At 52.5% G+C, this 22,924-nt stretch overlaps 10 protein-coding genes across 10 annotated transcripts; 5 read left to right on the forward strand and 5 right to left on the reverse strand.

Moving 5' to 3' along the window:
* Nucleotides 1-207: 207 nt before the first annotated feature.
* On the forward strand, nt 208-1,946 carry CPAR01_01935 (uncharacterized protein; the record flags this gene model as incomplete). The annotated part of the gene is made up of 3 exons (XM_060486223.1): nt 208-346; nt 472-1,312; nt 1,370-1,946. The coding sequence occupies 3 exons, from the start codon at nt 208-210 to the stop codon at nt 1,944-1,946; spliced, it is 1,557 nt and encodes a 518-aa protein (XP_060353551.1).
* A 1,303-nt stretch (nt 1,947-3,249) lies between these two features.
* On the forward strand, nt 3,250-4,200 carry CPAR01_01936 (uncharacterized protein; the record flags this gene model as incomplete). Its single annotated transcript, XM_060486224.1, has 1 exon — nt 3,250-4,200. One exon carries the CDS (start codon nt 3,250-3,252, stop codon nt 4,198-4,200), a length of 951 nt encoding a protein of 316 aa, XP_060353552.1.
* A 1,630-nt stretch (nt 4,201-5,830) lies between these two features.
* CPAR01_01937 (uncharacterized protein) lies at nt 5,831-9,118 on the reverse strand (the record flags this gene model as incomplete). Its single annotated transcript, XM_060486225.1, has 7 exons — nt 5,831-5,989; nt 6,041-8,001; nt 8,052-8,386; nt 8,441-8,730; nt 8,786-8,829; nt 8,882-8,895; nt 8,970-9,118. The coding sequence occupies 7 exons, from the start codon at nt 9,116-9,118 to the stop codon at nt 5,831-5,833; spliced, it is 2,952 nt and encodes a 983-aa protein (XP_060353553.1).
* Nucleotides 9,119-10,527: 1,409 nt separating this feature from the next.
* CPAR01_01938 (methyltransferase) lies at nt 10,528-11,781 on the forward strand (the record flags this gene model as incomplete). Its single annotated transcript, XM_060486226.1, has 2 exons — nt 10,528-10,821; nt 10,960-11,781. The coding sequence occupies 2 exons, from the start codon at nt 10,528-10,530 to the stop codon at nt 11,779-11,781; spliced, it is 1,116 nt and encodes a 371-aa protein (XP_060353554.1).
* Nucleotides 11,782-12,020: 239 nt separating this feature from the next.
* Nucleotides 12,021-12,707, reverse strand: CPAR01_01939 (ARP2/3 complex 16 kDa subunit; the record flags this gene model as incomplete). Its single annotated transcript, XM_060486227.1, has 2 exons — nt 12,021-12,368; nt 12,453-12,707. 2 exons carry the CDS (start codon nt 12,705-12,707, stop codon nt 12,021-12,023), a joined length of 603 nt encoding a protein of 200 aa, XP_060353555.1.
* Nucleotides 12,708-13,355: 648 nt separating this feature from the next.
* On the reverse strand, nt 13,356-15,221 carry CPAR01_01940 (V-type ATPase; the record flags this gene model as incomplete). Its single annotated transcript, XM_060486228.1, has 7 exons — nt 13,356-14,148; nt 14,207-14,532; nt 14,587-14,748; nt 14,802-14,837; nt 14,890-14,909; nt 14,968-15,052; nt 15,126-15,221. 7 exons carry the CDS (start codon nt 15,219-15,221, stop codon nt 13,356-13,358), a joined length of 1,518 nt encoding a protein of 505 aa, XP_060353556.1.
* Nucleotides 15,222-15,252: 31 nt separating this feature from the next.
* CPAR01_01941 (uncharacterized protein) lies at nt 15,253-15,567 on the reverse strand (the record flags this gene model as incomplete). Its single annotated transcript, XM_060486229.1, has 1 exon — nt 15,253-15,567. The coding sequence occupies one exon, from the start codon at nt 15,565-15,567 to the stop codon at nt 15,253-15,255; it is 315 nt and encodes a 104-aa protein (XP_060353557.1).
* Nucleotides 15,568-15,737: 170 nt separating this feature from the next.
* On the reverse strand, nt 15,738-16,903 carry CPAR01_01942 (uncharacterized protein; the record flags this gene model as incomplete). Its single annotated transcript, XM_060486230.1, has 2 exons — nt 15,738-16,568; nt 16,634-16,903. 2 exons carry the CDS (start codon nt 16,901-16,903, stop codon nt 15,738-15,740), a joined length of 1,101 nt encoding a protein of 366 aa, XP_060353558.1.
* Nucleotides 16,904-17,534: 631 nt separating this feature from the next.
* CPAR01_01943 (uncharacterized protein) lies at nt 17,535-18,290 on the forward strand (the record flags this gene model as incomplete). Its single annotated transcript, XM_060486231.1, has 3 exons — nt 17,535-17,743; nt 17,803-17,958; nt 18,032-18,290. 3 exons carry the CDS (start codon nt 17,535-17,537, stop codon nt 18,288-18,290), a joined length of 624 nt encoding a protein of 207 aa, XP_060353559.1.
* A 3,144-nt stretch (nt 18,291-21,434) lies between these two features.
* On the forward strand, nt 21,435-22,637 carry CPAR01_01944 (uncharacterized protein; the record flags this gene model as incomplete). The annotated part of the gene is made up of 1 exon (XM_060486232.1): nt 21,435-22,637. One exon carries the CDS (start codon nt 21,435-21,437, stop codon nt 22,635-22,637), a length of 1,203 nt encoding a protein of 400 aa, XP_060353560.1.
* Nucleotides 22,638-22,924: the final 287 nt, after the last annotated feature.

A 22,924-nucleotide genomic window follows, 5' to 3' on the forward strand; every position in this document is an offset into this window, starting at 1 on the left:
CAAAACATGAGAGAAATAGGAAGGGAAAGAGGAAGGAGAGATGGGAAGTCATCCCGAGCAACGGGAAGCAGTGTCACACTTGGCCCGGAGAAGTATCTCCTTGGGATTGGCCAGCCTAAGCTACCCAGCATATGTTTATTGATACGTGCGTAACACGGGGTTCATCATTTGCCCAAAGGGTCGAAAATCTTATCAATGTTGCTAAATATGTCCTTCGGTTGGAAACGTGCGTTGGAAACGTGCGTTGGAACCTGCCGCTGGCCTCGACAGCGCTTGGAGTCGCGTGCTCATTCGCTCGTTGTCCCGAATGTTGGCCGACGTCTCCGCGTCTCTCACGGCAACTTCTGTGAGTACAAGACGTGCGAAAGTCAGCCGGACATGGTCTCGCTAACCTGCCTCAGTCCTCATCCTCACCCCATCACATCGAGAAGATGGCAGACAGTATCGCGAGTCTTGTCTCGAGAGTAATAGCTCGTTTCTCTCATCTTCTAAACACGACCCAAAATCCCATCGTTCATCGCCCATCCTTGGACGTTCACCCGAAGCTTGTGGATGAGCAGGCCAGATTCAAAGTCTGGGCTGGAAATGTTGGCGCGCACAAAACCGGCCGCTCTTCCCTGGAGTATCGACTCCGCGATGCGTCAGGATTAAGACTTCATGTTGGGAAGCTCCTGATAAGTCTCATAAAATCCATTGACGGCGCCGTCAAAGCTCTCAATGATTTAGGTTTACAATCAAATGCGCGCGAGGATGGCAATCAGGAGGACATAATCGCAGATCTTGACGTATACATGGAAAGCTTTCCTGACATCATCAACTGTCTCATGAGACTCATTATTACGATTCAGAACCCAGCGCCATGGGACCGCTTCATTGACTCGAAGCGTACAGACACCTCGATGTTTGAAGCTTATGACATTCAACACGTGAGCGCAAAATTCGAGGGAATCGACAGTCAACTTGCGCGGCGCTTAGGAAAGGCAATTTCGAGGCGGCGTCAGTACTTCAAGTACAGAGAGCTTCGTCACGAGAAGCTTTCGCGTCAAATGGATGAACAGGCAGACGCCAACGTAACGGACACCATTTCAAGTACCGTTGCATCTTCTTTTTACAATCACTCGAAGCCACTCCCACAAATCTACGACTTTAGCGAGTCTCAAGACGTGGCTTCTGTGACCTCATACGACGCTTCGACCTTAGAAGATGCTCAAGAAAGGTCCGTCCCAGACTTACCAAAGGAAGCATACGATGGACCATTCGAATGTCAATTCTGCTTCATGATTGTGGACATAAGAGACACTCGCGCCTGGAGGTAATCCACCATCCCATCACACACGTTCTCTGTACCGTAGCTAACCTGTATTCTTAGACAACATGTGTACGACGACCTACGTCCGTACAATTGCCTAGCCAAAGACTGCATCATGCCAGATCAAGATTTCGGGAAGAGGCATGAATGGATGCATCACATGATTCAAAATCACTTGAGGATATGGTATTGCCCTTTCAATTGCGACTGCACCTTCAAGTCTGCGTCTCAGTCTGCAGAACACTTACAGACGCAACATCGTAATACGATACGTGACGAACATGTCAACAACCTGGTCAAGCGGAATTCTCAGCCCTTGGACGAGAACGCGGAAGTAACATGCGAGCTTTGCTCCGAGACGCTCTCGTCGTTGAAGAGCTATCGGCATCATGCAGGGAAGCATCAACAGCAGCTAGCTCTGTTCGCCCTCCCCCATGTTGATGAACCGGAGCCTGAACAAGGCCAAGCCAACCAGGCCTCGAACAAGAAACAAGATTCAGACTCTGACTCCGAGGCCGAGGCCGAGGCTAACTCTGACAGCGGGGTCAAAACTGACCCCAAGGGCCGGCGCCCTGACAATGATCCGTCTATGTTCACCGTCAATATAAGCAATCCGTTCCAGAAGAAGCGGTCTTAGCGGCTCGCCTTGGAAAGGCCAGACAACCAGATGTCGCCCAGGCCGCCACTCTAGAACACCAAGCCCATAATGACGGGTCCGACCAGTCGAGGCTGGAAACCCATCACTGAGAGACCGACGCAACTTGAGTGAGAATCTGTGGGCTGGGGGCTGTGACTGATACCACGATTTGGTTCGTATCGCATGGCGGATTGGGGATAAGTAGTGTCGTTCTTTTGATAGTGAATAAAATAGAATTTTGCATAGCATCAGCACATTCCGAACAGCATTGCCATGGCCTTTTATATTTTGACAAACATGTACTGTTCATTAAGTCCCCCAACGACGTCACCTTCCACCCCTTAGCAGGAGCTTCTTCAACTGCACGGAAACGACTGTGACCACGATGCCTCCCGATGCCACCCCTAGTAGCTTTGCCATGTAATAAGGTACTTAAAAAAAAGGACAACACTTCCAGAACCGAAAACCCAGATATGACAGCAACACTGATATTGATGAGCAATAGAGCTATTGCAGTGGCCTCAAGATGATCAAATATTGTCTATGGATGTATAATGTTATCGCAAATCTTCTACCTTCAGCAATTCGATCAAATATCACAGTTGCTTCGAGTTCAATACCTATATACCGCCGTTCTTAGGCAGGTTCAAGGTTGCGACTCTAGTAAATCATGGACTCCAGAGGTGTCATGTCTTTCCGGATAGTCTAGCTACGTTCTTGTCCGCGGCTGGAAGCTTTGAGAGCAGAGTTCTCACGCTTAAATTCCCTCATAATCATGGACCCTTCAGTTTATCTGGCCCTTCTTCGAGTTAAATGTAGCGAACAGGAGAACTTGGCTTAAAAGGTGGAATTCTTTTCACTTTCCTTTGAGTACAAAGGCCAAGATGTCTCTTCATAGAGTTTATGGCTGCTTCTATTACGTGCTTAAACGTGTCGAACGACTGAGAGGGAAGCGACAAGAAACAGCTCCGCGGACCATGTTCCTGGGATGAGCCAGTCTGACCTACACACCATCGATTGATATTTTTGGTGCACAAAGAGTGATCATCGTTTTCTCAAAGACAAAGCAACTCTGTTCACTGTCACATGCAGCATCCGGAAAGAAAACGTGACCTCGTCACCGCTGAACCAGAACAGTATCAATGGGCTCCTTTGTTCTTCATGTGGAAAGCTGACATATAAATATGTGTCTCTAGCGGGAATCTCTGATGAGTTAAAAGAAAGAAAAAAAAGCATGAACACCAATCAGACACAGCCTTTCCAGCCTGCGTCAGCCTTCATTTCATGACCTCACGTCGATGCAATGGCAGAGAGTATCATGAGTGCTGTGTTGGAGACGAACAACCGATTCTCTAGCGTCTTACCAGTCGCCCAAGATCCTGAGCCTCATCCACTGAACCAATATCTTCAGTTGCGCCTGGCGGATGAAAAATCCAGATTCGGACGTTGGGCTAGATGCTTTAACGCGCACAAAATTAACCGCAACTCCCTCGACTACCGGCTGCGAGACGCGTCGAAGATCAAAGATCAGACTCTGACGTTTGTGAACGACTACCTTCAGACCCTTAGCAATGCCTCCAAATCTGTTAAAGATCTGCAGACGGCACTGAGTTCGCCTGATGGTCGCATGTTGAATAGCTTGACTCAAGGGGATATCGACGCATATTTAGAAGCGAACCCTGGCGACGTCCCTCCCCTCCTCGCAGAGTTAGCCAGAATCGTGAGCGAGGTCAGCGAAAGACACTCTGCTCTGTGGAGTCTAGAGAAATCTATTCAAACCCCAGATCCATGGTACGCATCCCTCAGCTCAGAGCTAGTAGATACCTCTGCATATGAGGCATTCGATATCCAGCACGTAAGCACCAAGTTCAAGGGAATTGAAGACTACCTTGCCCAACGGCTAGGAAAAGCACTCTCAAGGAGGCGTCAGTATTTCAAGTACAGGAAGGTTCTTCACGAAAGGCTTTCGCAACCTGTAGACGACCAGATGTACAACATAACGAACATTCAGCAGGATACGATGGCATCTTCCATCTCTGATCGCCCGCAAAAAGTCTCAGAGAACACCATCTGCTATGATTTATCAGTTTTCTCCTCAGACGAATTCGTCCCGTTTGAAACAAGGGCAAACGACCCTACATCAAGGCCGATCCCAGACCTGCCGGAGGAAGCACTCGACGGGCCGTTCGAATGCCAATTTTGCTACATGCGTGTTAGGACACGAGACTATCACACATGGAGGTACTTCAAGTAGTCATAAAAGCCTTGATTATCGCCGCTAATCATTCTTAGAAAACACGTGTACGACGACCTGCGCCCGTATAGCTGCTTGGCAAAAGACTGCGAGATGCCAGATATTGATTTCTTCAGAAGCCGCGACTGGATGAAGCACATGGTCGATCATCACTTCAGCACATTTTACTGCAATTTCGGATGCGGTTGCACATTCTCGTCAGAACCCGAGTGCAGAACGCATTTGAAAACACGGCATTCAGAGGAACTATCTAGAATGCATAAGGACCATACCAACGTCATAATGTGGTCTGATCCCGTGGATAATGAAGTCCAACTTTCGTGCCCTTTTTGCCTCGAAAAGATGCCCTTGGAGAATTACGAAGTCCATGTAGGGAAGCACCAACAGGAGCTAGCATTGTTCGCCCTTCCTAACAATGACGATTACACTTCAACTTTGACCGAGCACCAGAAGAAGCCCGATCGATGGTCCAGACTATGGAACTGTATTTCTTGGTGCAAGGAACACGCGAGAATTGCAATAACGAGCCTCGGGCTTTAGAAAGTTTGAGAGTTTCTTCAAGTCCAAGGGCGAAATGGAGTCCGAGATCGAGCCTGTTTGGAGAAACGAACCGCCACCGAAACTTGACAAAAGGTCGCAAGAGACTACAATTACATATTGCTATGAGATAATATATTAGATTTGTTTACAATAGTCACATATGAGAGACGCGTACGTTATGATGGTTCGAGCAATCTTAGCGGCATCCAGCATAAGAAAGCTATTGGTGGCGCCAGAGTAGGAGCCCGACACGGAATAGCAGGCGAAAGGCTACTTTGTTTTCGCCCACAGAAACTTGACCGCAGTGCGTGACGTATACAGACCGCTCAGGTACCTGATCGCTAATCGACGTTGGGCCTGGGTTTTCGGGCGACACGAAGCAGCCTCATAAGCAGTCAGCGGTGTTCGCGCTTGACGGAGAATGCTATTCACACGCCGCCGGCGAGCTGAAGGGAGGGAGAGCTAGATGTTAATGCTTGGGGAATCTCGTGATTAAGACGGTTTGAACTAGGCATTGATGCTGATGGGCGACAATTATCGAGAGGCTGACATGTGAATGCGGTGACTGGAGAACCGGTTTCGTTGGCTGTCTCTGAAAGGCGTTATTTGTTTCGACAGGAGAAAACGTAAGGGGTCCGACAATGGCTGAGGCCAACCGCATCTTTATCTCGGGGCGGGTGTCGCATAGATCAAGCAGGCAGGTGCTGTGCGAGAGAATCGAACAGGAAGGCTTTAGCACAGACAATAGGCGCATCATGAAGATCAATCTTGACAAACATGTACTTTTCATTAAGTCCCCCAACGACAACCCCTCCAACCACCCAAAAGGGGCTTCTTCAACTACCTCAACACGGAAACGACTGCTACCACGATGCCTCCCGACGCCACCCCTAGTAGCTTTGCCATGCAGATATAAAAAAGGGAACACTTTCAGAACCGAAAACCAAGAGATGACAGCAAGGCAAACAAGAAAGGGGTACGAAGAAGGCTAAAAGCGTTGTGGGGTATGTGTCATTACGAAGAAAGTGATTTTGGTTTGTGTGAAAATGTGTATTACAACGGTGGTGTGGACTGCCTCCTTTTTTTTGCGCTATGTAACCAGAATGTTGCTAAATGCGTCCGATATCTCGGATGGTGTCGGGGCTTGGAATTTTTCTTGCGTGAAGCCAGCAGCAAGACGGTCCTGCATAACCTTGAGAAGGACAGCAGGGACGCTCTCGTCTGTGGCGCGGATCGTGAGACGAATCATCTAGGCAGAGTCAGTAATCGTTACTAGTACGATATCAGGGGTAAAACAAACCTTGGTTCCGTAGTTCGGCTCAAGACGCATCAAGCAACCAAACTTGCCAGCCTCTGAGGTGTGCAAGACACTGGCACCCACGAAGTTCTTCGCGTTAGGGTCGACACCGTCAAGAACACGCCACCTGAAGCCCTCGACCGTCTGCCGTACGAAGAACTCGTTCAACTCTCTATCCGACTTTCCAGGTGCCAGACCAAAGATCGCTTGTGCCTCACGAGGGGCACCGCCGATCTGCTTCCAGCGCCTGAAGAAGTCTTCGGCGGAGAGATCCGCGGGGTCCATGAACTTGTGTGCGGTGAGGGGAAGCTTGAGGGTGACAGCCTGCAGGGCACCAGCAAGGTAGCTGATACGTATTGTCGGGCTCTTGTCAAACACCTTCTTCGACTCGAACATGATGACCTGCTGAGACTGCCCATTCTGATAGATTGTGCTCTCTGGCAGGTTCTTCACGTCCCATGTAAGCTTACCCTTTTCGTTTTCGTCAAGATCTAGTGTTGTGGTGAATGAGCCCAGGGCCGTAGGGGTCTTGTTCTTGAAGTACAAGATCAAGCACGCCATCTGGCCTCTGTACTCGGAACGTACGCCGACTTGGAGTTGCCCATCCTCATACAACACGCCCTCGCCCTTGAGCAGGAGCTTGTTGTACCCCACATCCCAGTTAGGAGACAAGTGGGCGGCACTGGCCAGGTTTGGTGCCTTCGTCTTGGGTTCGGCAGGTCCGAGATTGTTCATGTCCAGGCCGGCCAAATCGTTCACACCGTTGCCGTGACCATTTGTTCCGTTCGTGCCTCCGTTAGCCGCGTGATGGCCGTTTGTATTTGTGCTGAAGGTCCTCTTGAGGCCACCCTCCTTGGCCATCTTCATCTCTGCCACATCTGCGTTCGCATCCTTGCCACCGACAATCCAAGTTCTCTTATCGCTAGTGTTGGCATGCTTCTGATGCACTCTGGCAAGTAGTGCGGATTGTCGTTCGGAGAAAGGTGGCATTTCGTCGCATACAGTGCGGAGAAGGTCGTCTGTCGGCAGTGTGGCGAGCGTCAGGTACTCGCATGCTCTTTGCTGAAGCTCAGAGTCAAGCGTGTGGCTGAATACCTGGAATGCCTTGAGAAGCTGGGGCTTGATTTCGGGGAAGAGGTTGACAAATTTCACGTAACATGAGAGGATCATGGCTCTTGTACTTGATGAGCAGGCGGCAACCTTGCTCTGAAGAGCCATGAACTGCTCAATGGGACTGCACTTAGGCTGGTCGGCGATGAGATGGCCGAATTCGCCCAAGATGTAGGCTCCGATCTTGACCAGAGTCTCGTGGCAGTGATCCGACTTGACGTACTGCAAGGAGTGCTGAGCCGCATAAACCTGCAGCTCCTCGTTGTTCGTCACAATCTGGATGACTCGCTGCCACACCTCATCGCTGACGTGATCACCAGCCATGGCAATCAAACGCAGCGAGATGTCCACGTACCACTGAACGTCAGTGGCATATCGTTCAGTCAAGATAGCAATCTTCAGCACCATCTCCTCTCTTATGGCGAAATCGGCGTTCTGGAGGTAGTGGAGAAGTTCGCCGACAATAACTTGGGCATTGGACGAGTCGCACATGCTGTAGAGAAGGTCGAGACCTTTCCTCCGCACGCTGATATCTCTGTCCTTAAGTGAGCCAAGAATGACGTCCTGGTGCTGCTTGATCGGTTCCAGGGTCTCGATGCGGGCTGCCAGATGTGTCATCGCCTCCAAACCCAAGTAACGAACGTTGGTTTCCCTTGAGGTCAAGAATCGGCCCAGACGAGATGAGATCTGCTTCAACAGGGCTTGCTCGTTATCCAAGTGAATGATGAGGTTGATAGCTTCGAAGAGCACAGCGTTCTGTGCGTTGTTCTGCTGGACGTTCTTCGTTTGTTCCATTGCGAGGTTCAGAATCTTCTGCAACGACTCTCGGATCATCTCGCGGACGTGAGTGTCATCTAAGGCGATTAGCATGTGCTAACTAGCCTATTTCTCATGTGTAACTCACCTGAAGGAGGGAAGTACTGCAGTAGACGCAGAAGCTTGACCTGGAGCCAGGGGCAAGGGACCTTGTAGTAAAGGTAGTCCGGAGTGTACTCCCCGTCAATGACTATCCTCTTAATTCTTGCTGTGGCCTTCGCATACGCCCCCTTGTATGCATTCGCATTGTCCTGGGCAAGGGCCATGACGAGAGACGTGACAGACAGAGCCACCCCGACATCTACGTCATCCAGAAGCGATATTATGCGCTCGGCCCATTGCGGCTGGACAATGTCGGGGTTCTTGCGGTATAGACGGAGGAGGGTAAGTGAGGCCTTCTTCTTCACGAACGCCTTGGATGTTCTGGATCGCTGCTGTTAGTCACTGGCCTGATACTCAGGGGTCAACCAAACGTACGGCGAAATCAGAAGCCTGTGAACCTCTCCGCTCAGGGCCTCTCCCATTTCTCTGCCACCGACGTTGGCAATTGCGTGGAGAGCTAGACAGTTGAACAGCTCATTGTGGTCCAGCAAGTCCTTCCTTATACTGTTGACGACCAGGTGCAGCAGCTCATGCTTCTCGTGGAGGAACAGGGTCATGGCGAGGTATCCAATCTGCTTCTCCGAGTACTTGTTCGCCGAGATGAGGTTGACGGCCTCGAGGTGGCCAAAGTCGACGTTCCATCCGAGGATGTAGATGTAGAGGAGCTTCATAGATTGTCAGCACGAAGCACCAGCCAATGCAGCTCAGGACAGTCCGTACCTTGCACACGTATTTCTTCTTGTGATAACCGCTCAGGTTGCCATCTGCAAAGGAGTTAGCACAACGAGATCGCGCCGACTGACAACGGATTTGTACCCTTGAACTTTTGTCTACACGTGGGAACTCTTGTTAGTACTCCGTCGCGAGACAGCGCAGTATGACATGCCGGGAGATGCGTGCTCACCGAATGTTGGCCAGCTCCTTGTTGATTCTCTTCTCTTCCAGCTCCCTAGCTCTTGCGTTTCTCAGATCGGCAATGAATTGCACCAACCCTCGCATGTTGGAGTTGTTGCTAGTCGAGCGGCCGAGGAAGCCGCTCGCGGAGGACGACATGGCTGCGGTGTTTGCCGGGTTTGACGGGCAATCTGTTTGAAGCTGTCTCCTCTGCCCTCCAAAATGCCTTCCCCCCTCTTCTGCGCGGGATGAAAGGGGTTGAGCTGGCGGATGTTGTTGGACTCGCTACGAGAGTTTCGTAATAGAGCGTCGCGGGTGCGAAATCGATGGGTGGTGTGTATTTGGCGTCGGGTCGTGTGTTGTTGTCTGCTCCGATGCGAGCGTTGGGCAATCACTCCATGCGCGCGCGAGGGTCCTTTCTTCTCGTATTTCTGCTCGCTTACCCCAGCTGACCTGCTGATTGCCGCGTGGAGTTTTTGGGGAGATCAACTGTCGGATCGGTGGACGGCGGGATGGTGGACTCGGCGACTCGAACTCGAAACCGGCCGGCAAGTGCCGCTGCGTGTCTTAGCAATGTGTTCCCGTCGAGTAATGAAGACGCAACCAGGGGGTTATCGACAATGGACAGAGGCTGATGGTTGGCTCGAGATTGAGTTCGGTCTTGTAAGGGTTTCGGCGTCGATTCGCGATGTTGCACTGGGCGAAATTAGGAAATGGGAAACGAAACTCCAAGGAAAGGGGTTCGAGGGGCTTTCGCGGGCTTGGGAGAAAACGACACTTTAGAGAAGCCCGGAAGGCTTGGGATTGGGAATGCAGCCAATGTGTGGAGATGTGCCACCCGCACATTGGACGTCTGAACGGGCCCGTCAAACCACTCCGAGGTACCTCTGCTTGTACTTCTTTACAGGTGATGTACCTCTCACCTGAGCGAAAGCATCCTGGATGTCTACAACACGCAACACGGGCATCAACAGCTGCTGCGAGTTGAACGTCAGGACAGTCAGGTAAGCGTCCCAGCGTCTATCAGGTGCTTGCTTGTCACACTTGTCCCCCATAGACTGCGCTCTTCACGGGCGGCCTTGCTGCTGTGCGCGCAGTGTGCCCGCTGCTTGAAGACTGGGCGCGTCAGGGGTGTTGCAAGGTACTTCCATCGACCTATTTCTCAAGCCATTGAACATGCTCCCCGTTGCTGACTGATGAATTTAGGGAGATAGAAACTCAAGAGAGGGGACTTTGACCGGGGGGGCACGCACGCTACAGGCCCGTGCAGGAGCGACACCTTCCCCGTCAGAAAGGTACGTAACTATGCGCGCTAAACTCAGTTGGTTCCCGTCAATTGGCAAGCTCCAAAGTGTGCTGACAAGCCGAACTAAAGTGCTGCATCATCGAAGTTGCTGAAATTCCCATGCAGAAGGAAGGAGCTCCCCTCCCGTCTGTCAATCCATAATAAGAAAACCTTCTTTTGTTCAACAAAAAACCCAAATCCTACCACATACCACAGCCGCCACCGTCTCTTTGTTCTTCTGCAGGATTCTCAATTCCAAAAAGTCACACAACCCTTTCCCCCCATGTCCGTCTCAGCATTTCGGTGCAGATATGCGGCGCCAGTGATGAACTCCACGACCAGACGGGTGGTGTGCCTCGCCGCCGCACCGAGCTCCCGGTTCTTCGCCGGATCCCCCTCCACAACCATACGCCGGTCCTACGCCGTAACATCCGGCGGCGGCTCTGCTGCCTTTCAGGTCTTCAACCGTCGCACAAAATGGCTGCAAAAGGAGCGCGCAGCATCGAATCCCGAGGCCAGCCGGCAAGCAGATTACCTCAAAGATGAAGTCGCAAACCGGCTGTGCGAGAGGTTACTGGTGAGAACATCACCACCATCATATCCATGATCCCCCTCTCCCAGAGCATTGCTTTACGGCAGACCTCAACCTGACAGCATCCACGATGGCCAATGCCTCTAGAGACAAACCAGACACTAATACATTGCTCTCCAACAGGACATCAAACGAAGCTTTCCCCGCGCCCTCGACCTAGGCGCAAACTCCTGCAACGTAGCCCGCGCCCTCACCCGCGAGAACCCAGACCCGGACCCCTCGAAACCAATCTCAGAACCCCTCGCCACCCGCATAGGCGAACTCGTCGCTGCAGAGTCCTCCCACACCCTCCTTCACCGCGACGCCGACCTCCCCTTCAACAACGACATCTCCATCACCCGCACCGTCCTCGTCGACGAGGAACACGTCCCCTTCGAGCCCGCCTCCTTCGACCTTGTTCTCTCCTCCCTGTCTTTACACTGGATCAACGACCTCCCGGGCGTCCTAACGCAGATCAACAACGTCCTCAAGCCAGACGCTCCCTTCATCGGCGCCATGCTCGGCGGCGACAGCCTCTTTGAGCTGCGCACCTCCCTCCAGCTCGCGGAACAGGAGCGCCGCGGCGGCATCTCCCCGCACGTGTCTCCCCTCGCTGACGTCCGCGACGTGGGCGGCCTGATGCAGCGCGCCGGCTTCAAGATGCTGACCGTCGACGTCGACGACATTGTCGTAGACTACCCCGACACCTTTGCGCTCATGCAAGACCTGCAGGCCATGGGCGAGGGCAACGCTATCCTCGGCAGGGAAATGGGCGCCATCAGGAGGGAGGTGCTGCTGGCCAACGAGGGCATCTACAGGGAGCTCCACGGCAACGAGGACGGGAGCATCCCCGCCACGTTCAGAATCATTTACATGATCGGGTGGCACGAGGGCGCCGACCAGCCCACGGCGCTGCCGAGAGGAAGCGGAGACGTGAACCTCAAGGACATCTTAGAGTCCAATTAGATATGATGCCGAACCTGGCACATTTGCAAGAAATCAACTGTAAAACCTGTAAAATCAGAATCAAAACAAAAAATTCTATGGATTTCATTTGTCGGCACGCCCAGTCTTTTTCTAATTTGATTCAGTAAAAAAAGACACGCCCAAAACCCCGAGCATGCCCATACTCGTCATGAAGTTCATTACACACCCTTTTCTTTTCCGCCCCCTCTCTCTCACTACTCCTCGTCCTTCTCGCCCCCTTAAACCCGTCTCCAATCCGTCATGACACGACCAATAGTTCCCAACCCAGCCACGTCGACAACCTTCTCGTGCCAGCTAAGCAACACGCTCATCGCGCTACCGACGTTCTCGTTGGTGGCTCCGGGGCGACCGCCCATCTGGCTGAACCCGCTCGGCGCAGCCTGCGGCGGCGGCGACCTCAGTCCTCCAGAGGCCGCAGAGCCGGCCATGCCCTTGTAAATGTACTTCATCAGCACGTCGAGAAGCTCGGGTCCGCCGGCGCCGCCGTAGATGGACTTGAGGAGGGGCGTCATCTCGGAAGCCTTGATGGATTGGAGGACCTCGGTGATGGTCTGGAGGTGGGCATCCTGTTCGCGGAATAACTCGATTAGCAACCTCCCGAGCTCCATTCGAATGCCTAGATATCAGAAACCCCGGGTCTTAAATCTCACCTTGGCGCCATCAGGTCCATTGTACACAGGAAACTCCAAACATCCCCTCAACGCCCCCTCGGCATCCCCGCCGCGGAGCAACTGCCGCACCTGGCCCGCGAGCTGCCGGACCTCATCCTCGCCAATCTCGGGCTGCGGCGGCCGCAGGGTGTTGGTGTCAAAGTTGCACGCCGAGTCCTCCTGCAGGGCGTCAATGTTGATGGTCCGCCAGGCGTCGCTGAGCGAGGCGGCGTTGAGCTCCCGGTGAATGGACATTGTGGGTATGGTCGATCGCTATGCCGTATACGCAAAGGGTTCGGTTCACTTATCGGCAGGTGAGGTTGTGTCTACGGCAAGGTTTCTGTATGCCGTCGGTCGCTGGTGTGGTTGAAAGTAGGTAGCTTCGTCGGATTGCTCTGCGCAGGAACTCTCGTCTTGCGTCAGGTAAGGTCGGGAGGTGAGGTAAGGTAAGGTAGCCGCATGCTCATGGTGGGGAGTTGGCTCGGTGTGGATGATGTGGGGTTCACTGAGGCGGTGCGTCTGGCTGACGACGTTGGTCCGTGCCATGGTTCATTCGTGCTAACCCGCTGTAGACCGGATCTTGGCCATCAAAAGCCTCGATGTCACTCCTCATGGGTCCACGCTGGTTCATATGGCTGGACATCGCACTGTTCGTCCGGGAATGCAAATGCAAAAAACAATTCTGTAAATGATGAAAATCTCGCGCACATCTACCGCAAACACAAGAACATCACTGAGACATGGTATGTGTAGAAACTAATAATTGCATGCCATTGTCTAGGTCCAAAAGTTGCCCATCTCACACTCTCGTGCCCCCCTATACGTATACACAACGTCGACTGGTTGTCCTACTACGTTGCCGACTTCTGGGGGATATCAAGCACCCGCATTTAGCGTCTCCGCTTATGCGTCAATCAGGTTCTCCTCGTTTTGCTGCACCTGCTGTCTCTGTTTGCCCTTGTCCTTGGCCTCCTTGGCCGCACGCTGGTAGAACTCGTTGAGAACCTTGCCGGGAATACGGTTGAGCAGGTCCTTGGGGTAGAGACGAAGCAAGCTCCATGCCAGGTCGAGAGACTCGTAAATGGTGCGAGCCTCGTACTGGCCCTGGTTGATGAACTGGCGCTCAAACTTCTCGAGGAACTCCAGAGAAAGCTTGTCCTCAGCTGACAGAGCCTCCTCACCGACGACAGCCTTCATGGCAGCGGCGTCACGACCGATGGCGTACTTGGCGTAGAGCTGGTTGGAAACATCGCCGTGGTCCTTGCGGGTCATGCCCTCACCAATGGCAGACTTCATGAGACGAGACAGAGACGGCAGAACGTTGATGGGCGGGTAAATACCACGGTTGTAAAGGCCTCTGTCGACGAAGATCTGACCCTCCGTAATGTAACCCGTCAAGTCGGGAATGGGGTGAGTAATATCCTCGTTGGGCATGGTCAAAATGGGAACCTGGGTGATGGAACCGTTGCGACCCGCCACACGACCGGCGCGCTCGTAAATGGTGGACAAATCCGTGTACATGTAACCGGGGTAACCACGACGACCCGGGACTTCTTCACGGGCGGCTGAGACCTCACGAAGAGCGTCGCAGTAAGCGGACAAATCAGTAAGAATAACGAGAACGTGCTTCTCGAGCTGGTAGGCGTAGTATTCGGCGGTCGTAAGCGCGAGACGAGGAGTGATGATACGCTCGATACTGGCATGGTTGTCAGCCTGCACATTCCTTTACGGTACATTCTGATATTAAAACTCACGTAGGATCGTTGGCAAGGTTAAGGAAAAGGGTGACACGCTCCAAAGAGCCGTTCTCCTCGAAATCGCGGGTGAAGAATCTGGCGGTTTCCAAGTTGACACCCATGGCACCGAAGACAATGGAGAAGTTCTCCTCGTGGCCGTCGTGGACACCCTTGTTGGTGACACCCTGCTTCTGGACCAAACTGGCCTGTCTGCAAATCTGGGCGGCAATTTCGTTGTGCGGCAGACCAGACGAAGAGAAAATAGGAATCTTTTGTCCACGGGCGATGGAGTTCATGGTGTCGATGGCAGAGATACCGGTCGAAATCATCTCCTCGGGGTATTCCTACAACGTGTCAGAACCCAAGACCATGGTGTGATATTCGGGGGCGTCACATACACGGGAGAAGGGGTTAATGGGACTGCCGTTGATGTCGAGGTAGTCCTCAGCAAGGACCTTGGGGCCCTTGTCGATAGCTCGTCCGGAACCGTCAAAGATACGACCCAGCATGTCCTCCGACACACCAAGCTTCAAGCTCTGGCCGGTGAACTCGACTTTCGTCTGGGTAGAGTTTTAGCGCTCGTCATATTTGCCGAGATGCGATGATCTCATACCTTCTTAACATCGATGCCTGATGTTCCCTCAAAGACCTGTTTCCATCGTCAATCGGTGTTTCTCGTGTGATCGCTCGTTTTCGCATACCTGGACGACGGCTCGGTCACCTAGAGATGTTCGTTAGCACGCATGTTATTGAGCAGAGGAATGACGTTGTGTAAATACCTCGAGCCTCGAGAACCTGACCCTGTCTGTTGGTTCCATCGGGCAGGGTCAGGGAGACAATCTCGTTGTATCTGGGGAATTTGACCTAGATGCAGAATCAGTGCCTAACTCAGATAATTCGCTGGCGGAAACTCCAGCGCGACTGGGCGACGACGCACATTCTCGAGGATGACGAGGGGTCCGTTGACACCGCCGACGGTGTTGTACCGAATTCTCGGCACGATGGAGTAAGAGGGCTCCCGCGGGTCACTCATTGCTTCTGACTATCAGCGAGACAGCGCCGGATTAGAAGACAATGCGTGTTGGGTCGGAGGGGGGGCGATTAGGAAGGGCGTGGGCGGGCGGATTGATGGAGACGATGCGAGGCGCTGCGATGTACGTAGCTGGAGGAGGTTGGCAGGTCGGTGCAGTGTCGTCGAATGCACTGCACTGGAGCTTGCTTCGTCTTGGTGGAGCCCGCTCGGCAAGCTGAGGTGGCGCCGATAAGATCACTGGTGACTGGGGGGCGCGGGCCTTGGACGCCTGGGAGCTTCCCAGTGTGCCATTATCGGTCTCAGTGTCAGCTTGGGCGCTAGCAGTCACGAATTGTGGCAGTGACATCACATGACTGCCCGCACTCCAACCTGAAGGTAATACGAGGTACCTCACCTTCTTCCAATGCATTTTCCCTGGGCATTTCAGGGCAGAACGAACTCATGCGATAATACAGATCAAGACAAGAACTGAAAAATGCATCTCAAACTCCAATTCGATTCTCAAGAAACTCAAGACTACGCTGTCGCCGCTTCACGAGATCTGGCGCCCAAAACAGCCTTTCCAACAGTGCTGTCGTTGGCCTTGCTCAACTCGCCCGTGATCCAAGCACCAATATCAGACATCGCATCCAGGTCAATGCCAGTGTCCATACCCAGACTCTCAATAAAGTAAATCATGTTTTCCGTAGCCACATTGCCAGTCGCACCGGGGCTGTAAGGGCATCCTCCAAGGCCGCCAACACTGCTGTCAAACGTGCGGATGCCATGCTCCAAAGACACAGCCGTGTTAACCAGAGCCTGGCCATACGTGTCGTGGAAGTGCATCGCAATGTCCTCGTTGCGGATTCCCGCAGCCCTCATGCAATTCAGCAGCTCCTTGGTCCGGGGAGCGGTTCCCATACCGGTGGTGTCGCCCAGAGACACCTCATCGGCGCCCGACTCCAGCAGTTCCGTCGAGATCTCGGCGACCTTGTGCGGGTCAACGTCGTACCCCTCAAAGGGGCAACCGAGGACCACGGAGACGTATGCGCGAACGCGGAGGCCGGCCGCTTTTGACTCGCGAATGACCTCGCGGAAGCGGTCTAGTGACGTCGCAATGTCGCAGTTGAGGTTCTTCTTCGAGAAAGATTCGGTCGCTGCCGCGAAAACGGCAACTTCGACGGCGGGGGTCGAAGCATCAGCTGAGGGCTGTAGTTGTGATGCGAATGCGCCGGGGTATTTGACCAGCAGCGCCTGGGCGTTCTGCAGACCCTTGATATTCGGTGCAAGAAATGAGTATGATGTTTGGGCTGGAGAGGAGACCTTTCGGGTGAGGAGGTGCTCGAGAATTTCGCTTGAATTGGCCATCTGTAACCGTTCAGCCGTCAGTAACACTGATACCAAGATTCATCAGGCCACTCGGGTAAGCTTACCTGGGGAACCCATTTCGGCGAGACAAAGGAGCCGCCTTCAATTGTAGACACACCAGTCTTGGCGAGCCTCTCAATCAGCTCGATCTTGGTCGCAAGGGGTATCGTCTTCTTCTCGTTCTGGAGGCCATCGCGAGGACCGACCTCGACGAGCTTCACATAGTTGTCGCGGGGCGGCTGCTGGATGGGACCGCTGGCGGTTGCGAACGCTCTCGCCGGGCGAATCTGGGCCTTTCGGCACGCCCTACAGACTGATGGGCGAATAGCAAGCATTTTGAGGTTGAATTGAATGAGGAATGGCAACGAGGGGTCGATCGGCAAGTTACAGAGACCTTGGAGAAGAGCTGGGGCATGGGGAGCTTGGCCGCATATCGTCGGCTTCCACAATGCCTCGGTCGGGAACAGGTGGTGCCGCCTGTATCCAGCTGGTCAAGCAGCCGTGTTAACCCAACGTCTCAAGCGCAACTGCATTCCTACATCTCAATGGCATAATGTCGTATTGCAAAACACAAATCTCTACTATCTCCCAGTTGCCTACGTTTGTTTGTCAAAGTCTGCCTCGTCTTTCAGTATGAATCAATATACGAGATTAGACCAGGGCCTTTCGCGCTCAAGATTGGCGTACACCATTTAGCCTTGATCCTGAGATGCAACTGGGCGGCACAGCAAGCAGAGTGTAGCGTATTGGACCGAGTGCGGTTTCCCCAGGTAGTCTAATAGTCTCGTGGGCAGTCTAGATGTTTGTGTTTCATTCAATAATCGCGTACGCGCGTGGCGAGCTGCGCCATAGAGGGCAACTACCCTCTCGAGGCGTCTTGCAGTAAGGTAGTCATTCTGCGTGAGCCTTCTCCAAACGCCTACATGCAATCTGCACCTTATCATGCTTCAAACCTCCATGCCCACGATGGAAAAATTCAACCATTCAGTAAATAGGGCTTTCCTGCCTCTTCTCACTCTCTTCATATGGCTCATGCCTCAACTTGTCTCGGGACAGACAGCGATACAGACGCAGTCGGTGCCTGGTATCATGCCCACATTGGCCGGGCCATCGAAACCGCGGATCACCCCCTGGGACGAGGAGTGTACCACCAGAGGCCTAATCAGGCCATGGATGTATGATATCTTCCAACTTCCTCAGTCACCAAAAGCAAGTGACTAATAAAACTATCCAGACTCTACTCTTCTTGCACAAACTCCGTCATACTGGACCAGTTCTGGTCGAAAAGCTGCGCACCGTACGTAACCAGAACTCTCAAGGAAAACGACGCATCGGATGCCGTCGGAGTCTTGGCCGATTGCTTATGTCCAGCACACAAGAGTATAGCCCGGTGAGTATCCCTCCCATTCTTCGACTTTCCACGATGTGTTGCGAAGTAGTAGTTATGCTCATGCCTAAGCTAGCTTATGCTTGTCTCTTGTCTGTCCATCCCAGGCAGAAAACCTGTACACCAAGCAGCTTCTCGAGGGTGTCTGCCCTGGTATCTCGGCTGTAGTCAACTTTTCTTACCCGTTCCAGACTTCGGCCACCACAACCGCCGAGGGAACTACAACGGTTACTTCGAGGGGCAGCGGTCCTGATGGTGCTTCGGGGGCGTTGAGAGTTCCAGTGGCCTTTCCGATTGTAGCTGTCGCTGTTGGCCTGTTTTTACCCTTGCTATGAGATAAGGGGATGCTGTTGGAAGGAATCAGTTCGATCTAATATCAGCACAATCATCACATTGTTTCCATAGCTTAATAACGAAACGGAAACGAATTGAATCGCGTTCAAGTGACGCCATGTCATACTTCCAAGTCAATTGAGTTACACGTAGCTTGACTGATCTACCCAGATCTCAATACGTCGCACCGTAAATGAGAACATCGACATCTCTTTCCACTATCCAAAGAACACCCAACTCATGCTCATTTTGGCGACTGCAGAGTCTTCACTTCTGGAAACCATCCGATTCTGAAATGGTTTGACATGTAATTGGCATCTAGAGACATCATTTAGGAAACTTCCATGACTCCTTAACCATTATCGTTGACTCGGGTCTTCTGTGCTGCTGGTCAAGCAGTAAGGGTAAGGAAAGGATTGTGGGTCAATACTTTCAGACTCCACATGAGCTTCCTCATGATAACCTAATCGTCACTGACTATGACCGTTGCCCATCTTACAGCGAGGCTGCCGCCGAGGAGTCTTGACCTTCAACATCGGGACGGGATCGGGACGGGCTGTAACTACCTCTCCATAAGTGGGATACAGCCTTGGTTGGACAGACAATTGGCCTTGAGGATGACGAACTATGGCAAGTAACAGGGCTCAATTGGCATTCCGTATCAAATATGTACTGGTCTAGAACTCATTGATATAAGCGAGACTCACAGTATTTTATTACCGTCTAATACTCATGCTCTGCTGTCGCCCATCACCAACAAAAGAGTGTCGACCAGTGGTTGAGGATATGGGCAATGCTCTTGGCTTCGTGGACAGTCCTAGTGTGCTCCGTGTGTCTTTTATCATTTGGCTATGCCACTGGTGACGGTGTTCAGGCTGTAAGAGGAAGAATTCTACAACCGTTCTCAACATCGTTCCAGGTGAGGTAGACGATATTCGCCGATTGTTTGATTGCCGGACGTGTGATGCTAGCAGAGTCTCCCAACAGTAGACTGCAGAGCTCACTTCCTCCCCTGTCCCTGTATATGTGAGCTATGGCTGTTGATCAAGGCAATAATCACCACGAAAGCTAATCCAGAATCACGAGATTCCAACAATAGCCTTCATGAAACCTCTCTACCCATAGCTTTGGCATCGGCCTCCCAGTCTTTCTGTCATCTGAGAGCCCATGGAAGAAACAAAACACTTGGGGGCGCGGCTGGATATCCCAGTTTTGGCTACCTGGCTGGCCACTTGCTTCCGCTCCAGTGTCTGGCATCTACTTCCCGCCGGGGAGAGGAGCAACACCGCCACTTCTTCGTCCGGGAGGTGAAGTTTCGAAAAAGTTACTCTCATACCTGGACGAGCGCTCCAGCGTGAGGTACCTGAAGAAAGACACCCTCCATGTTCAGGTACCTACTCTTCCGGGTTCCTCAGAATTCGGTTCTTAGTGTGTTTAACACAGTGTCCAAGATTACTTCCGCTCCATCGCCGCCTTCTTGCTCACATAGCCACAGTGCAACAGTGCGGGCCAATATGGTGTGCAAATTCTTCTTGCTATCTCCGATGAATTAAGAGGCCCTGGCTTCCACACTCCTCTTCAGGTTGCCTCTCATAGACGATATGAGGAGATTTTTTTGGTGCTACGCTTCAAACGGCGTAGAATTAAAAGGAAAGGACGTAGAAAGTTGCGATAAACGAGAACAGCGAAAGTAGAATTAAGGTACGGCAGCAGGCGAAAAGCAGTTGAACCAGGCATTTGGTGCATCTGTCAGGCGGCGTAGGGGAGATGTCATTGGCCAACCCAGTGAGACGGCCGGCCCTATGGGTGTTCGTGGGGCGGATCTTCAGGCACAGCGCACCCAATTGACTCAACCGAAACCTTATTTTCGCTGCCCCAGGCGACCATTTGACGACACTCTATTGACTTTTGACTTACAAGGCTCACTTACACGGACCACTTACACCGACTTACACGGTTGAGAACCGGACTTTCGTTTTCCTCTGCTGAGCCGCACAGTAGGACCAACGCAGAAGCGAACACATTCAAAGTCCGGTTGAGTGTCAGTGCTGATGGCTTGGTCAACTGGACATCAAGCTCTTCAGTCCCTTTGACTTTCACCCAGGATTCCGTGGAACTATCTGTAAGAAAAGGAAGCATGAAATGCCCTCGGCAACCCCGTGCCTAGGTCTTCCAGGTCTAAAGTACTTTGAAATATCTAAGGATTGGCTCATTGAAGACTTCATGGACGGTCAATTAGTACCTAGAGTAGTTTGTATTCTTGGTCTTTGCGTCTGGCAGCCCGGAGTGGCTGCGTGTCTAGCCATGGAACGACAATGACTCCAGCCCTCAATGGTCTAAAGAGGTGCGGGCAGTCCGGATGCTCATTGCCTCGACCATCGCCCACTTCTGTGTGACTGATGTCAATCCATGGCTTGAAATTGGTATTACAACGAATAAAAGTGCAATGAATCTCGTTCAAGTTGGCAAAACAGAGAATCAATTAATACCGTTGTGTTTCAGCATCTAGCAATGGCATCTCTATACCAATAAGAAATATATCCAATGCTCTGAAGTCGTGTACACCTCCCTCAACGAACCGCAATGTCCGTAATCCTCAAGCTCTCGAATCCTCAAGCCTCACATTCTCAACTCCCTCTATCTCCGCGTCAATTGCTCTACTCGCCACCAGACTCCTCAGACCGTGCTCAATCCTCTCTTACCATTCTTTGGTACCTCAAGTGGCTTATGCCCAGAACACTTACCTGGACAGAAATGTCTTCGAGCTTACCGCTCCCACTCCGAACTATGTTTTCTGTGCCTGGACGCCCGGGCATTTGCCTCCAGAATCCAGTCACCGAGTGGCTGTTTTACACGCCTGAACCCCTCTACTTGCCGCCATTTTGCTTCATGGACGTGTACATTAGCCAAAAAGACATCGCCGGAGATACATCCTCTCCAAATTATGCTTCCCGGGGTGCGGGAGCATCGTGAACCTCTGTAGCTTCTGCTTCTTCCTGTCTCCTATAAAGTGCCAAGCATTCCTCTGTCTTGTGGTTGTCAGCTTCTCTAGTCTTCATCACACTACAGTTCATCTGGCATACATTCATCAATCCAATTGAACTACAACTCCTCTCATCATATACTCATTACAACCAACAAACACGATGAATTCCCAGGACTACCAGATGAATCCGGCGTACTACCCGGTCACTCACTTCTGGGACGAAAGTCTTAACGAGGTCGTGCCTCATTACTCCCAAGACATTGACATTGATTGGGAGAGCGAGGATTTCCAAAACCAATTGAGCGATATGGCCTCCAACCTGTCTCATTTAACCTCCCTACAAGGTTCGGACGGAACTGTCACCTCTGGTATCGTCCAAGGCGCCGGAGTATACGCCAATGAATCAGGCCCAGCAGTGGGCATGGACGCCAGCAACAGCGGTGGATTTAACTTCCAAGAGCAAATGCCATATTCAATTGACCCTGCTCTTCTCCCCGCTCCTGTCCCTGTCCCTCTTGGGCCCTTCTTCGCGCCCGAAACTCCCGCCGCCGACAGCGTATTCGCTCAGGAATTCGACGTGGATTTCGGCGACGACAATGTCGTTAGAGACGTCCTCGGCCCAAACAATCAGGACGCAAGAGTCCAGAAAAGAGGAAAGGGCAACGGCAACAGCAAAGCCAAAGCCCCGCGCAGGCCAAAGGAGGCCACGCCAGACAAGCCTGCTCGCGCCGTCAGGGCCTTCTCCTGCAAGTCGTGCCGCAGGAAGAAGACAAAGTGCGACGGGAGCCCCGGCCACGCCTGTTCCAAGTGCCAAAAGAGCGGAACGGCGTGCGAGATTGACGGGAGAGATGGCCGCACCAGCAAGACCACCATCGACAAGTACGAGAGCCTTCGCTTTGCCCTCAACGCCCATCTCGTCAGGCTCGCTCAGATCTGCCACCACTTCTGTCAGAAGTGCAACGGACCCGAAGAACGTGGCCAAGTCGCGGCTGGAGCCGCTGCAACTCTTGAAGTTCACCGCAGAAGGGGCATCCCGATCGAGCCCTGGCGAATTCAGGCCATCCTGCGTCCAAGTGATCCTTCGACGAACCAGCTTCCGGGATACCGAAGTCGCTTGGTACAAGTCGGTCAGCAGGCCAAGCAAATGACGAACACTCTGGCCAAGCTCATGGTGATGCTCACGCAACAAGACTACAGTCTCTGGTGTGATGGCTGCCGCTTGACCGACGAACTATTCGACAGCAATCCGGAATTCCCCAGTTTCGACGCCAAGATCAACGCTGTATTCGTTACGGACATGCAGGACTACATCTACAAAGTCCTGGCAGATGAGGTCGATGGGATCATTGCCCAACACCTTTAAGCGAAGGAAGGTATTGGAACGGGGAGTCTGTGGGTGTGGGGTTCTCTGGTATGAGGACTGGAGAGAGAAAGCCACTCCCAAAAGAAGGGAGGGCAGTGACGGCATGAATGCCCGGTGAAAAAAAGGCACCATGCTTTCGGGAGCATTGTCTGGAGTTTGGATTCGCCTTGGATGATATACCCGGTGCAATAAGACACCACAGGTCGGAGGGCGTTAAAAGGAGTTCTGGTCTTGGGTTCTCGCTTGAGTTCCTACATTTCGAGTTAGGCCGATCGGCTTGACTCTAC

This window comes from Colletotrichum paranaense (assembly GCF_030867605.1).
Source record: "Colletotrichum paranaense strain IMI 384185 chromosome Unknown Scaffold_2.1, whole genome shotgun sequence".
NCBI classification, from domain to species: Eukaryota; Fungi; Ascomycota; class Sordariomycetes; order Glomerellales; family Glomerellaceae; genus Colletotrichum; species Colletotrichum paranaense.